At 43.6% G+C, this 13,457-nt stretch overlaps 1 protein-coding gene across 5 annotated transcripts in view; it reads left to right on the top strand.

Annotated features, from left to right (window-relative positions):
* Positions 1-13,457, top strand: part of fubp3 (far upstream element (FUSE) binding protein 3) — a 31,586-nt gene that overhangs the window by 7,132 nt on the left and 10,997 nt on the right. For 2 of the 5 annotated variants that reach the window (XM_014128461.2, XM_014128464.3), the window contains exons 3-11: positions 579-612; positions 2,066-2,115; positions 3,872-3,943; positions 4,293-4,350; positions 7,748-7,910; positions 8,225-8,323; positions 9,258-9,465; positions 9,811-9,935; positions 10,607-10,748. In XM_014128461.2, coding sequence (XP_013983936.1) covers positions 579-612; positions 2,066-2,115; positions 3,872-3,943; positions 4,293-4,350; positions 7,748-7,910; positions 8,225-8,323; positions 9,258-9,465; positions 9,811-9,935; positions 10,607-10,748 — 951 coding nt within the window. The remainder of the gene's footprint in view (positions 1-578; positions 613-2,065; positions 2,116-3,871; positions 3,944-4,292; positions 4,351-7,747; positions 7,911-8,224; positions 8,324-9,257; positions 9,466-9,810; positions 9,936-10,606; positions 10,749-13,457) is intronic. The other 3 variants (XM_014128463.3, XM_014128462.2, NM_001140027.1) reach the window with 3 other exon arrangements.

The following is a 13,457-nucleotide window of genomic DNA, read 5'->3' as shown; positions in this document are numbered from 1 at the left end:
GGTCCTTAATAATGGTCATTTTTAAGTAGTACATGTACCACTTAACACCATTTAAGTTAAGCGCAAGTCCTCCGCAGTGTAATGTCTGTGAATTGACACATCATACATGCTTTATATTCATAGGCATTTAATTTCTTTACCTCAATGCATTTCCAACCTCAATGCATTTCCAACAACTAAATATGTGCAAACGACTGTAAAAATGTGGTGAACCTTGTAGATATCCGTTTATGGTGTTCTGTCAGTAGCACCGTATCATTCAGTGACCCTTTAAGTCCGCTGCTTATTGCAACCTGTCAAAATGCATTTCTGTGCTGATAACCAGTGACCCGGGTACTATCGCTGAACCATGCACACGCCTCATTTCCATAGCTGTGCACACCCCTGCTGTGTGTCAGACAGAGCCATCTCCATCTGTTTTTTTATCCAATCCACCCGGAGTCACTCTTGGTCCTGCAGCCACAATGGTTATTCTGTGTTATTGAGTTTTGCAGTGATAGGAGTTAATTTGGTCTCAAGCTAATTGTTTTTCCCCGTTTCTCTCCCCCTTCCTGTTTTCCTATCATATCGTTTCTCAGTAGGTAACCAAATGGGTGGAATGGTACATCAAAGGTGAGACTCATCTTCTCAAATGACTTTGTATTGATGGATGTGTGAGTAGATATTGATTTAACAGTGGATCAATCAGGCTATGAACCTCACTATTGCCCCTGTATCCAGTAGCATCTCAGATAGGCCCATGTCTTGGCCTATTTGTTCTGCATGCAACTCTGTGGTTTTAGTCAAACACGTTCTTCTTGTCATCAAACTTGGCACAGAATGACACTTTCATGAATTAAAGATACCTAGTTTGAAGTTTTCATGTCTCAAGTTGAGCAGAGTCCATGTTGTGTAGAAATCGTCAGGTATCAATCCAAATGAATGGGAAATATGGGCGCAACCCAAGGTGCAGTGTTTCCCCTATATTAATTTAGCCGAGGCGTGCCGCCACTCTAAAAAAAGATGATGCATTTATTTAAATATTTTTCGTGACTGTAAAACGTTTTCAGTGTAAACCTAAACGACTCAAACCAGATATAATGTATGTAGTAAAGATAATGGATCATCTTAGAGTACTAACAATCACTGTAATAAAAACTAGACGGGCAGAACCTAAAATAAAGTCCTGTCATGGAGCCCCCTGTTTGATTTTATGTTTGAGTCAGTCAGATGGCATAAGAACATAGCATAAGCCATTTAGCCTTCTGTGTCGCTCTCCCTATCCCCCAATTCATTAGACCTCTGAAGCAGAGGTTCTGTTGTCTTTAGTTCCTGTAGGTCTGATATCTGTAATACTATTGGTTAACAACGCAGATTTTTTTTATCCAAACAGCTCAATGTTTAAAGGGGTTTAAGATGAATTGCATTTTGTTCTTGACCTGCTCTGGTGAGATACAGTACTGACTCTCTCCTCCCCAGGGACTCTGGGAACACTCTCCCTCTCTGGTGCCTACATTATTGTCTTGTTAATGTCAGTATTGCCTTGTAACTTAAGCTTTAGGTCTTGTATTGTTCATTTTACAAAGGTATTAAATAATACTTGCGTTTTGCATTCGCTTCTCACGACCATTTTTTGATCCTAGTCAGCAAAATTCATACTTTATTGCACGTGGCTGTACTGTAATATTAGATGGAGTCAGATTAATAAAATGTACATTAAATATTATTTAGCCTTACGTTTTTTTCTCAGCCCGTTGCAAAATGTGTAGGCTTGCGGGAAAATCGCTTTAAAACAGCAAAAATGTCAGGTTATCTAAAATTTTGGTCAGAGACTGTGCCATTGGCCACGCCCACTACCAACCCACCCCCAACCTCACTTTGTCATTGCTGCTGAAAAAAAAATCCTAAGGGAAACACTGAGATGCATCTTTGGGTTGAGGGTGAACTATCCCTTCAAGCTTTCATAAGTATGATAATAAAACCCTTTAATTTGTAAGTAGGCCATACTACATCACACTAGATACTGTATATACCCTTAATGGTTTTGTACTGGGGCCTCGGTCATTGTCGTCTTGGTGTCTTGCAGGGCTATTATGACAGAAGACTTCAAAGTGCCTGATAAGATGGTTGGATTCAGTAAGTAACGCTATTTACAGTGAGGGGGGAAAATGTATTTGATCCCCTGCTGATTCTGTACGTTTGCCCACTGACAAAGAAATGATGAGTCTATAATTTTAATGGTAGGTTTATTTGAACAGTGAGAGACAGAATAACAAAAAAATCCAGAAAAAAGCATGTCAAAAATGTTATAAATTGATTTGCATTTTAATGAGGGAAATAAGTATTTGACCCCCTCTCAATCAGAAAGATTTCTGGATCCCAGGTGTCTTATACAGGTAACGAGCTGAGATTAGGAGCACACTCTTAAAGGGAGTGCTCCTAATCTCAGTTTGTTACCTGTATAAAAGACACCTGTCCACAGAAGCAATCAATCAGATTCTAAACTCTCCACCATGGCCAAGACCAAAGAGCTCTCCAGCGATGTCTGGGACAAGATTGTAGACCTACACAAGGCTGGAATGGGCTACAAGACCATCGCCAAGCAGCTTGGTGAGAAGGTGACAACAGTTGGTGCAATTATTCGCAAATGGAAGAAACACAAAAGAAATGTCAATCTCCTTCGGCCTGGGGCTCCATGCAAGATCTCACCTCGTGGAGTTGCAATGATCATGAGAACGGTGAGGAATCAGCCCAGAACTACACGGGAGGATCTTGTCAATGATCTCAAGGCAGCTGGGACCATAGTCACCAAGAAAACAATTGGTGACACTGTCGTGAAGGACTGAAATCCTGCAGCGCCCGCAAGATCCCCCTGCTCAAGAAAGCACATATACATGCCCGTCTGAAGTTTGCCAATGAACATCAGAATGATTCAGAGGACAACTGGGTGAAAGTGTTGTGGTCAGATGAGACCAAAATGTAGCTCTTTGGCATCAACTCAACTCACCCTGTTTGGAGGAGGAGGAATGCTGCCTATGACCCCAAGAATACCATCCCCACCGTCAAACATGGAGGTGGAAACATTACGGTTTGGGGGTGTTTTTCTGCTAAGGGGACAGGACAACTTCACCGCATCAAAGGGACGATGGACGGGGCCATGTACCGTCAAATCTTGGGTGAGAGCCTCCTTCCCTCAGCCAGGGCATTGAAAATGGGTCGTGGATGGGCATTCCAGCATGACAATGACCCAAAACACACGGCCAAGGCAACAAAGGAGTGGCTCAAGAAGAAGCACATTAAGGTCCTGGAGTGGCCTAGCCAGTCTCCACACCTTAATCCAATAGAAAATCTGTGGAGGGAGCTGAAGGTTCGAGTTGCCAAACGTCAGCCTCAACCTTAGTGACTTGGAGAAGATCTGCAAAGAGGAGTGGGACAAAATCCCTCCTGAGATGTGTGCAAACCTGGTGGCCAACTACAAGAAACGTCTGACCTCTGTGCTTGCCAACAAGGGTTTTGCCACCAAGTACTAAGTCATGTTTTGCAGAGGGGTCAAATACTTATTTCCCTCATTAAAATGCAAATCAATTTATAACATTTGACATGCGTTTTTCTGGATTTTTTGTTGTTTTTATTCCGTCTCACTGTTCATATAAACCTACCATTAAAATTATAGACTGATCATTTCCTTGTCAGTGGGCAAATGTACAAAATCAGCAGGGGATCAAATACTTTCTCCCCACTGTAGCTGTTGATAATACTCCCACACACATTCTAGTGATTGTCTCCAACTTAAAGTACTCACACAAACTGTTTGGGGTCATTTTAAACAAACACGGGCTTGGATATTGACATTTTAACTGTTGTAATTCCCTTTCCTCTCACCCACACTCAGTCATTGGAAGAGGAGGAGAGCAGATCACGAGAATTCAGTTGGAGTCAGGCTGCAAGATTCAGATAGCTGCAGGTAAGTTCTGCCTAAAGAAGAGACGGTGTCCTGCTATACTGTAGTTTGTCATGTCGGTACTTGACTGAGTAGCTACAAAGGTCCTTCCTGTTATCAGTGATAGCGTTTCCAGGAAGCCCAGAAGCACACCCTGAGTACGAGGCAAGCTCATGACACAACCTGCTCAACAGGTTCAGCTGAGAGAAACTGAAGCCTTGTCAAATCCTATCTGCAACTGTATATACGCCCACAATGAATACATTGAGGCATTTTTGTAGTGAAATAACCAATGTGACTTCATCAACATGAATCAATAATAAGGTAGCATGTAGGCTGTTAACATGGAGGTGTGTGTTGTGTTGTGTAACAGACAGCGGCGGCATGATGGACAGGGCCTGCACCCTAACCGGAAGTCCAGAGAACATTGAGTAAGTTACAGCACATTCCTCTCAGGGATTTAGTACCTTGGTTATTTATGGCTACATACACTGCGTGCACAATTATTAGGCAAATTGTATTCCTCGGGATTCATTTTATTGTTGAACAAACACAATGCTCTGTCAATCCAAAATGTTATTGAACCTCAAACCTGAATGTTTAACAAAGGAAAAATGAGTTGTCTTTCTCAGGGAAATATGTGTGCACAATTATTAGACAACTATTAGTGTGCAGAATCATTAGGCAACTAAATTACAAAAATAATTTCTCTCAACTCACTTATTTATTCTTAATTTTTAGAGTAAGTGTAACAGATAAGTAACACAAAATGACAATTATATAACATTTTTGGCCTTTCAAAAATATTCAGCGACCAATATAGCCACCCTTATTTTCAATAACTGCCAAGAGCCTTCCATCCCTGGAGTCTGTCAGTTTCTTGATCTGTTCACGATCAATTTTTGCTGAAGCAGCAACCACAGCCTCCCAAATGCTGTTTAAAAAGGTGTATTGTCTTCCATCACTGTAAATCTCACGTTTGCGAAGGGCCCACAAGTTCTCAATACGATTAAGTCAGGTGAGGAAGGGGGCCAGGTCATTATTCAGGCATCTTTGAGGCCCTTGCTGGCTAGCCAAGCAGTGGAGTACTTGGATGCATGTGATGGAGCATTGTCCTGCATAAAGATCATGGCTTTCTAGAATGCTGAGGACTTCTTCCTGACGAAAGAATCTTCCAGAAACTGGCAGTAGGTTTGGGAGTTGAGTTTCAGTCCATCTTCAACCCGAAAAGGTCCAACTACCTCATCCTCAATGATAGCAGGCCATACCCAGTACCCCTCCTTCACCTTGCTGGCACCTGACTCAAAGTGGTGCCCTGTGTCCATTACTGATCCAGCCACGGGCCCATCCATTTGGTCCATCAAGAGTCACTTTCATTTCATTTGTCCATAAAACCTTTGAAAAATCTGTCTTCAGGTATTTCTTTGTCCAATCTTGACGCTTCAACTTGTGTATCTTATTCAGTGGTGGTCTTGTTTCAGTCTTCTTGACCTTGGCCATGTCTCTGAGCACTTGACACCTTGTACTTCTGAACACTCCAGGTAGGTTGCAGTTCTGGAATACGGTGGCACTGGAGGATAATGGGTTCCTGGTAGTTTGACGTTTAAATCTTCTCAAGTCTTTTGCAGTTAATTTGCGCCTTTTTTTTCCCCATGCGGTTTTTGCGCCCCAGTTGACTATTCGCAACAAAACGTTTGAATGTCCGGTGGTCACACCTCAATAGTGTAGCTATTTAAAGAGTGTCGCATCCGTCTGAAAGGCATTTTACATTTTTGGCTTTTCAGTGTCAGTTAAATCTCTTTTTTGTCCCATTTTACCTGAGGTAATGAGGCTGCCTAATAATTATGCACACCTTGATATAAGGTGTTATTCACTTTCGCCACACCCTCCCTCATTACACAAATACATATCACCTGAAAATGATTCAATCCAATAAGCATTCAAGTTTATATGGTTCGGAGTTCGAAAATGTGAATAGAAATAATGATAAGATCAGAATACTCACTTGCTAAATAATTGTGCACGCAGTGTAGTGATCAGAGGGAAATATATTTTAAGGAAACATGCCAGCTCAGCAACGTGACACTAGAGCTGGGCGATATGACAATATGGATTTTTGGCCATAAATTGACAGTTTTTGTGATAATGGTAAATCAGCAGTTTAATTATGATAAATTATTTTTGGGGTGTGGAGGTCATATAGCAGTAGTGTTGTAGTCGAGTCACTAAACCTCAAGGTCTAGTCCCGTGTGCTCAAGGTCACGTCATGAACCCCTATGGCTGAAGTCTGAGTCCCAGTGCTTGAGTCCTGCTCCAAGTGCTCTAGTCTGAGAGCGAGAGAAGAAATTCAAAGACGGCCTACTTTTCAAAACTCAAGGGGAGAGGGACAATAGCTAGACTGCTTTATTTTTAAATGCAATACTATAGTTTTCAATTTCATAAACAGTGTTTTTTCATAACCAGGCAAAGCTAAATGGTAGGCTGGTGACTGGTGGTTACGGAGAAGCAAGCGAGTCGCTTTGGCGTCTTGTCGCCTATGAGCGGTGCCTGCCTGTCTGCCCACATCTTTCTCCTCCGCAGCTCACCAGCTGATGTAGGCTGTGTGGCACTTCCTTCCCACTGCGAGAGAACAGACCCCTCGCTGCTGAGCACATCCACTGCTGCTAATATTCTGCTTATCATAGTAGCCTATCCAGTTCAAGTGCAAATACAAGCCACAAGAAGGCCCCAATGGTCGAGTCACAAGTCGTGAAAATCAGAACTTGAGTCAGTTCCGGACTTGATTACTGCAACAATAAAATGAACTATTATGCCAGATAACAAAAAGGGCCCCCTAGACAAACCATTTTTCCAGTGCCAAGACAACTGAGATGGTTGCCTAAGATTGATAAAGTAAGCAATTACATCTAATATATCTTGGAAATGCATGATTTTATATTTTGATGTGCTACCTTTTAAAAATAGTATCCAGAATGATCAGATTTATTTTTGGCTCCAGAGAATGTGCCGAAATCTTTTTCCATATTGACCTATAGGTTATATTATTCACCAGCTGATAAACACTTAGCTAGATTGCTAACTCTAAATATGATATTATTGCTATATAGCAATGTAGGCTAATTGATGAATGTATCAGTAAATGTAGGCTAATGTCCCACAAAAGCTTTCCAGCGCTCTGTCTAAGCTATGTGATGTAGGCCTATCCACTGTAAATAGCACGCTCTGCTCCGCAGGGGCATCACAACCATGCAACATAGCCTACTCCGGTTGTAAAGTGGTGCCATGAACTCAATATTAAGAGGTGAGAAATACATGATATACTCTCAGAAAGCTGTCACTCTCCGCTCTGTAACTACAACATTGGCTGCTTTGAAAACTGTATTTTTCCCGCAATGGCGTTTTGAAGAAAGGTCATATGCTGATGCTTCTCCAACTGCATCTCTCCCTCTGTGCGCGCGGTGGGGAGTGGGAGCCAGCAGCCGGCAGCGAAACGGAGACCGGCATATACTTTCTTAGCAGGAATCAACATAATGCATAGACTATTACTGTTGGCCAAATAATGGTTTTACAATCTACGGGAACGTTGTGTAAGAGGAAGGCTGTGTCGGTTTATCGTACAGCTCTACGCGGCGCCCTCCTGAACTCCCAACATAATGACCAGCACCGGATGAATGGTCTGGTGCTGTTATTAGGTGGCACCACCTTACAATCCCTTGACTCTACTCAATATCTAGTTTTTGCACATGGAGAAACCCACCAGGTATAGTTTGTATGCATGGCCTGGCTGTTTATGGACATGAGTGGACTGTGCCCCTTCTCTCCCACCAGGCAGGCCAAGAGGCTGCTGAGCCAGATTGTGGACCGGTGTCGGAACGGCCCGGGGTTCCACAGCGAGATGGACAGCAACAGCGCCATCCAGGAGATCCTCATCCCTGCCAGCAAAGTGGGCCTGGTCATTGGCAAGGGAGGGGACACCATCAAACAACTGCAGGTACGTGCACGAGACACTCAGTGGATTCTGTGGTTGAGACACACGTGTATTAACAACATGCACAGGTCTTAGTGATTTGTTTTTAAGCGGCTAAATAAATGTCTTATGCCACTGTTTTGGGTTATTGAAGTTAACTACATTTGTTTAGGCAGTTCTTCAAAAACCTTGGGTATTGAAATGGAGGAAGTTGTCAATAAGCAGTGGGAAGATATCTACTCGTTTGTGCTTCATTGTCAACATTATTCAACCATCTCACTTCCTCTACATCTGGAATAGGAAGTTGAGATTTTTTTGGACCTGTTTGCCCCCCACAGGAGAGAACCGGAGTGAAGATGATGATGATCCAGGATGGCCCCATGCCCACTGGAGCAGACAAACCCCTGAGAATCACTGGGGACCCCTACAAAGTGCAGGTCAGTCAGTCCCTGAAACCTGGATCCCCGCCTTCATATCCACACTCCACGCCTGCTCGTGTGCTCAACAAAAATATAACGGCAACATGTAAAGTGTTGGTCCCATGTTTCATGAGCTGAAATAAAAGATCCCAGAAATGTTCCATACACACACAAAGCTTATTTCTCTCAAATTTTATGCACACATTTATTTACATCCCTCTAAGTGAGAATTTCTCGTTTGCCAAGATATTCCATCCACCTGACAGGTGTGGCAAATCAAGAAGCTGATTAAACAGCAGGATGGTTACAGGTGCACCTTGTGCTGTGGACAATAAGGCCACTAAAATATGCAGTTTTGTCAAAAAACACAATGCCACAAATGTCATGTTTTTGAGGGAGCGTGCAATTGGCATGCTGACTGCAGGAATGTCCACCAGAGCTGTTGCCAGAGAATTGAATGTTAATTTCCCTACCATAAGCCGCCTCCAACGTCATTTTAGAGAATTTGGCAGGATGTCCAACTGGCCTCACAACCACAGACCACGTGTAACCACGCCAGCCCAGCATCTCCACATCCGGCTTCTTCACCTGTGGGATGGTCTAAGACCAGCCACCTGGACAGCTGAGGACTGAGGACTATTTCTGTCTATAATAAAGCCCTTTTGTGGGGATAAACTTATTCTGATTGGCTGGGCCTGACTCCCCAGTCATGTGAACTCCCTAGAATAGGGCCTAATGAATTTATTTCAATTGACTGATTTCCTTATGAACTGTAACTCAGTAAAACTGTTGAAATTGTTTTCTATTTTTGTAAAGTACAAAGATGTGTCGTAGAAGACCAATGCGTTTCAAATTGGCTAGGAGAGAGGATTCAAGATATCAATCAGCCTTTTTGTATATTACAGTTAAAAGATGTTAATGTTTCTGTGCTGGTGGCATGGGTGTTCTGCAGCAAGCACGCGAGCTGGTGGTGGAGATCATCCGGGACAAGGACCAGGGAGACTTCCGGGCCAGCAGGGGAGACTTTGGATCCAGACTGGGGGGAAGCAGCCTGGATGTGGCAGTCCCCAGGTTTGCTGTGGGCATTGTCATTGGCAGGAACGGAGAGATGATCAAGAAGATCCAGAATGACTCTGGGGTCAGGATCCAGTTCAAACCAGGTGAGACCGCGCCCCTCTACTAAAGGTTTTGTCCATTGTGCTTGGCTAATACAATTGTCAATGTTAGTGATGGCCTCAATCTTGAATCAATCTGGAATCTCTTGTTTGCCTGTCTTGTTCTTCAATCGACTCACATGGTGGTTGTAACAACAAATGATGTCTTAGAGAATCTGTAATGTTCAGTGAGGCGCTGCCATGATTACACTTCAAAGCGACTTAGTCATGCATGCATACTTATTACCTATGGGTGGTCCTGGGAATCAAACCCACTACCCTGTTGTTACAAGGGTCATGCTCTTCCAACTGGGCTACAAAGAACCATGTTAATGTAACAGTTCTGACTAGTGTCCCCCTCTCCTTCAGACGATGGCATCAGTCCTGACCGGATTGCCCAGGTGATGGGCCAGTCTGACCGCTGCCAGCATGCAGTGCACCTCATCAACGAACTGGTCCAAACGGCACAGGTACAGGTACAGCACTGATTCCACTTTTTTTACTTTACATATTTTGCCATGAAATGAACAACCCCTTATAAAAGGTATCAGATTTGTTCACAGCCTTACAGTATTTCTGAAGTAAGCTGTGCCCCCCTTAAACACCTTGTTGCCTGTGTAGCAGGCCTCCCCAGCCCATTCTCTAGCTGGCTGGCTCCCGGACAGGGCCAGCCTGGCCCCCTCTCAAGCTTCTCTGGACCCCCTAGCCCTGTGGCTGGGTGGTGGGGGGGACCTCCTCAGACAGGTGTACAGACAGGTAAAAGGGCAGTGGGTCTCCACCTTCTTGCTAGTTTCTGTCACCTGACCCACTGCACCTGAGCAGAGAATGTACACTGGGTGGGTGGGCTTAGTCTCTGAGGCATGTCTCCAACCCTAGAACATACAGAGACTCCCACATGGTGGCGCTCTTGGTCAGATCCCATGGTTTACTCTTTCTATCGGGTCGAAGGTAAAATAATGCAAGTCACACAAATGTGAAGAGAATGCCTATCTATCTGAGCTATTTAATTTGTTTAAGTTGCCAAGACGTTGCTGCACTGGTGATACGGGGGGGAGAATGATAGAGGGGAATGGTTGAGGTGTGTAAAATGTTTGTGCTGTGGTGTCTGTCTAGGAGCCTGTTCTCACCCTCTGGTTCCTCTCTACAGGAGAGGGATGGCTTTGGGAGTCCCGTGGGGCCCAGAGGCCGGGGCAGAGGCCGCGGAGACTGGAACATGGGTGCGCCTGGTGGACTGCAGGAAGTGACGTACTCGATACCTGCCGACAAGTGTGGCCTGGTGATTGGAAAAGGTAGGAAAGCAAATGCTGTGAGTAAATTATTCTGCAAGTTTTACATTTGGTGGTGTCAAGATCCATTACCAACAAAAACAATCTTTGTCATATTGATGCATTTGTGAGTAAAGCCAATAACCCATTTAAAGTCGTACTCCGGTCTCATTTTCACCTCATTTAACATGAGTTAATTAACAAAAGGCACATCTCAATAGTTGGTCCAGGTATGACATGGAACAAGTGGGGGGGTGGGGATTTCCTCGTTTCTTCAATATTGTTCCTCAATCAAGGTGGGAGTCCGGTGACATCATCAGACCAACTCCTTGAAAGCCCTTCTCGAAGTTCAGTTGCGCAAAATAGTGTTTATTTTTTTTTACCCTTTAGTGTGTGTACTTCCAATAGCAAAAGTAATAAAAAAAAATGTTCGAGGACATCCCCAACTGTGCCTTCTCAGGGAAAACCAAGCCTTAATGCATAATGTTGTCTTTCAGTCGATTCTTTCTTTTACCAGCGGTCTTCATCACTTAAGAGGCATACGCAATTTATCAAGAACCTTGATTATGCCCAAAGTGAATCATTGCCAGGCCATTAGCTTGTGCTTGTTCTCTCGTGATGAAATGCCATTTAAAGTTGCACAATGAGCCCGTATGGTGTGGGTCCAGCCACCCCCTCACCTCACCCCCTCCACTGGCTCATGCATGCAGCACAAGTGGCATTCTGTCCCATCCCTAAGGGCTTAATGACAGGGATAATGCATGTAATGTGACATTAATTGTTAAAGGTTCATAATAACAGCCTTCAATCACGTGGAAGGTTTCCTGGCATCTAATGAGGCCCTTTCAGCTCAATGGAGTGGAGTGAGGGAATGAATGAGAGGAATTAGCTTATTGGCCATTCATGCTCACTCCATTGCCAGCTATTTAAAAGTCATTGACCATTGCGCTTACGGAGGAGTCCTGAGTGTGTCCCTGTCCTATGGGTGTGTGTGCCGTGGTGGGCGTGGTTAGAGGGGGGGCTCTTTACCTATGATAGAAAACAAGGCAATAGAAATGTCAAGTGGCTTTTGTGAGGTGGGGGGGCGAATAAACCTGGGCGTTGCGTCCCCCTGTGAACCCCCCCTCCCTGCATTAGCATATGAACTGGTCCAATATGACTGTGGGTCTGGGCCCTGTCAGCCTAGCCTTAGAGACCGAGGTGATTAATATCTTTACGATGCCTTTATGCAGCTGCTTGACCCGCTGATTACACCCCCAAATACACACAGCCTGGTAACTTGAGGCTCACGCCACCCACCCACACATACAGGGCATAAAATGTAATTTTTGGTCCACCAGCCACTGTGGCAGGTAGATAGATAAAACATATATATTTTTTAATCTACCAGCCTCATTTTTATTTTTTTTACCAGGCAACATTTTCCCCCCCCAGCTAAAATTACACCAACAAAACAACGGATGAGCATGCTTTGTAATGTTTCTAAAACAATAAATGCATTACTAGTAAGAAGTAATGTGGTGGACTGTCACAAATTTTTATTAAACAGTCTTTTAACCAAAATATCAGATGGGACAAATTCACCTGCCCCTTTTTAAGGGCGGGAGGTTACCGTGGTAGGTAGCGTGACTCTAGTCATGTTTGTGCTAGTGAGATTGAGTCTGACATGTAGGAGCGTTGTCTTCTCTTCGCTAGCATTTGAAACTCAAACATAGAAAAACCGATGTAAATAGCCAAGAAACGCAAGGATAAAGTTGACTTGAGGAGACTTTTGTTTCAAGTAAATTAGACCAGCTTTTTTGCCTGTGCGGCAACGTTTCTAAAAATGAGACTTTCACTCAGCTCTTCACACGGGCCCAGCCCCCAGCCAGGCAGTGTTGCAGCGCAAGGTGTAATAGGCTATGTAGGATTCGTAGTTCTTCGACTTTAACGTTAATTTACCAGCTATATAAACAAAATGTCAAATACGTTGAAAACCGCTACTGCAGCATTTATTTTACTATAAATGTGATCCTACTTGACTATTTTTATTCACAAATGCGAGAGAAATGCTCGCACTGTGGAGCCCTGCCAACTCATCTTACCCACCAATGCCAACATCTACCTGCTGGTGTTTATTTTAGGCCCTGCACCCATACCCCCATGCTTTCTTTTCAACTTTAAACATTTTCGCTTTCTTTTTAGGTTGAACTATAGGCCTACTGGTTTTTAGTTCAAGTATACAATGGTACCATTCCTTTGTCCGTTAAGACCCATACAGAGCTGAACACGCAGCGACGCAGACTCCTCTACGTCGGAGATTATACATACTGATCAAATGATATGTTAGTGCCTGTTGAAAGTATTCATACCCCTTGACTAATCCAGTTTGTTACAGCCTGAATTCAAAATGGAATAAAAAAAAATCCTATCCATCTACAAACAATACCCCATAATGACAGTGAAAACACGTTTTTTGAGATCTTAACAAATTTGTTGATTTAAATACAGATATCTCATGTTAGAATCACCTTTGGCAGCGTATACAGCTTAGTCTTTCTGGGGAAGTCTCTAAGAGCTTTGCACACCTGTTGTACCAAATTTGCCATTCTTTTCAAATTCAAGCTCTGTCAAGTTGATTGTTGATCATTGCTAGACAGCCATTTTCAATGCTTGCCATAGATTTTCAAGCTGATTTAAGTCAAAACTGTAACAAAGCCGCTCAGGAACATTCAATGCCGTCTTGGTAAGCAA

Source organism: Salmo salar, chromosome 11 (assembly GCF_965601325.2).
Source record: "Salmo salar chromosome 11, fSalSal1, whole genome shotgun sequence".
NCBI lineage: Eukaryota > Metazoa > Chordata > Actinopteri > Salmoniformes > Salmonidae > Salmo > Salmo salar.
The sequence above is the reverse complement of the archived record's forward strand: the minus strand, read 5'-3'. Positions and strand labels throughout refer to the sequence as shown.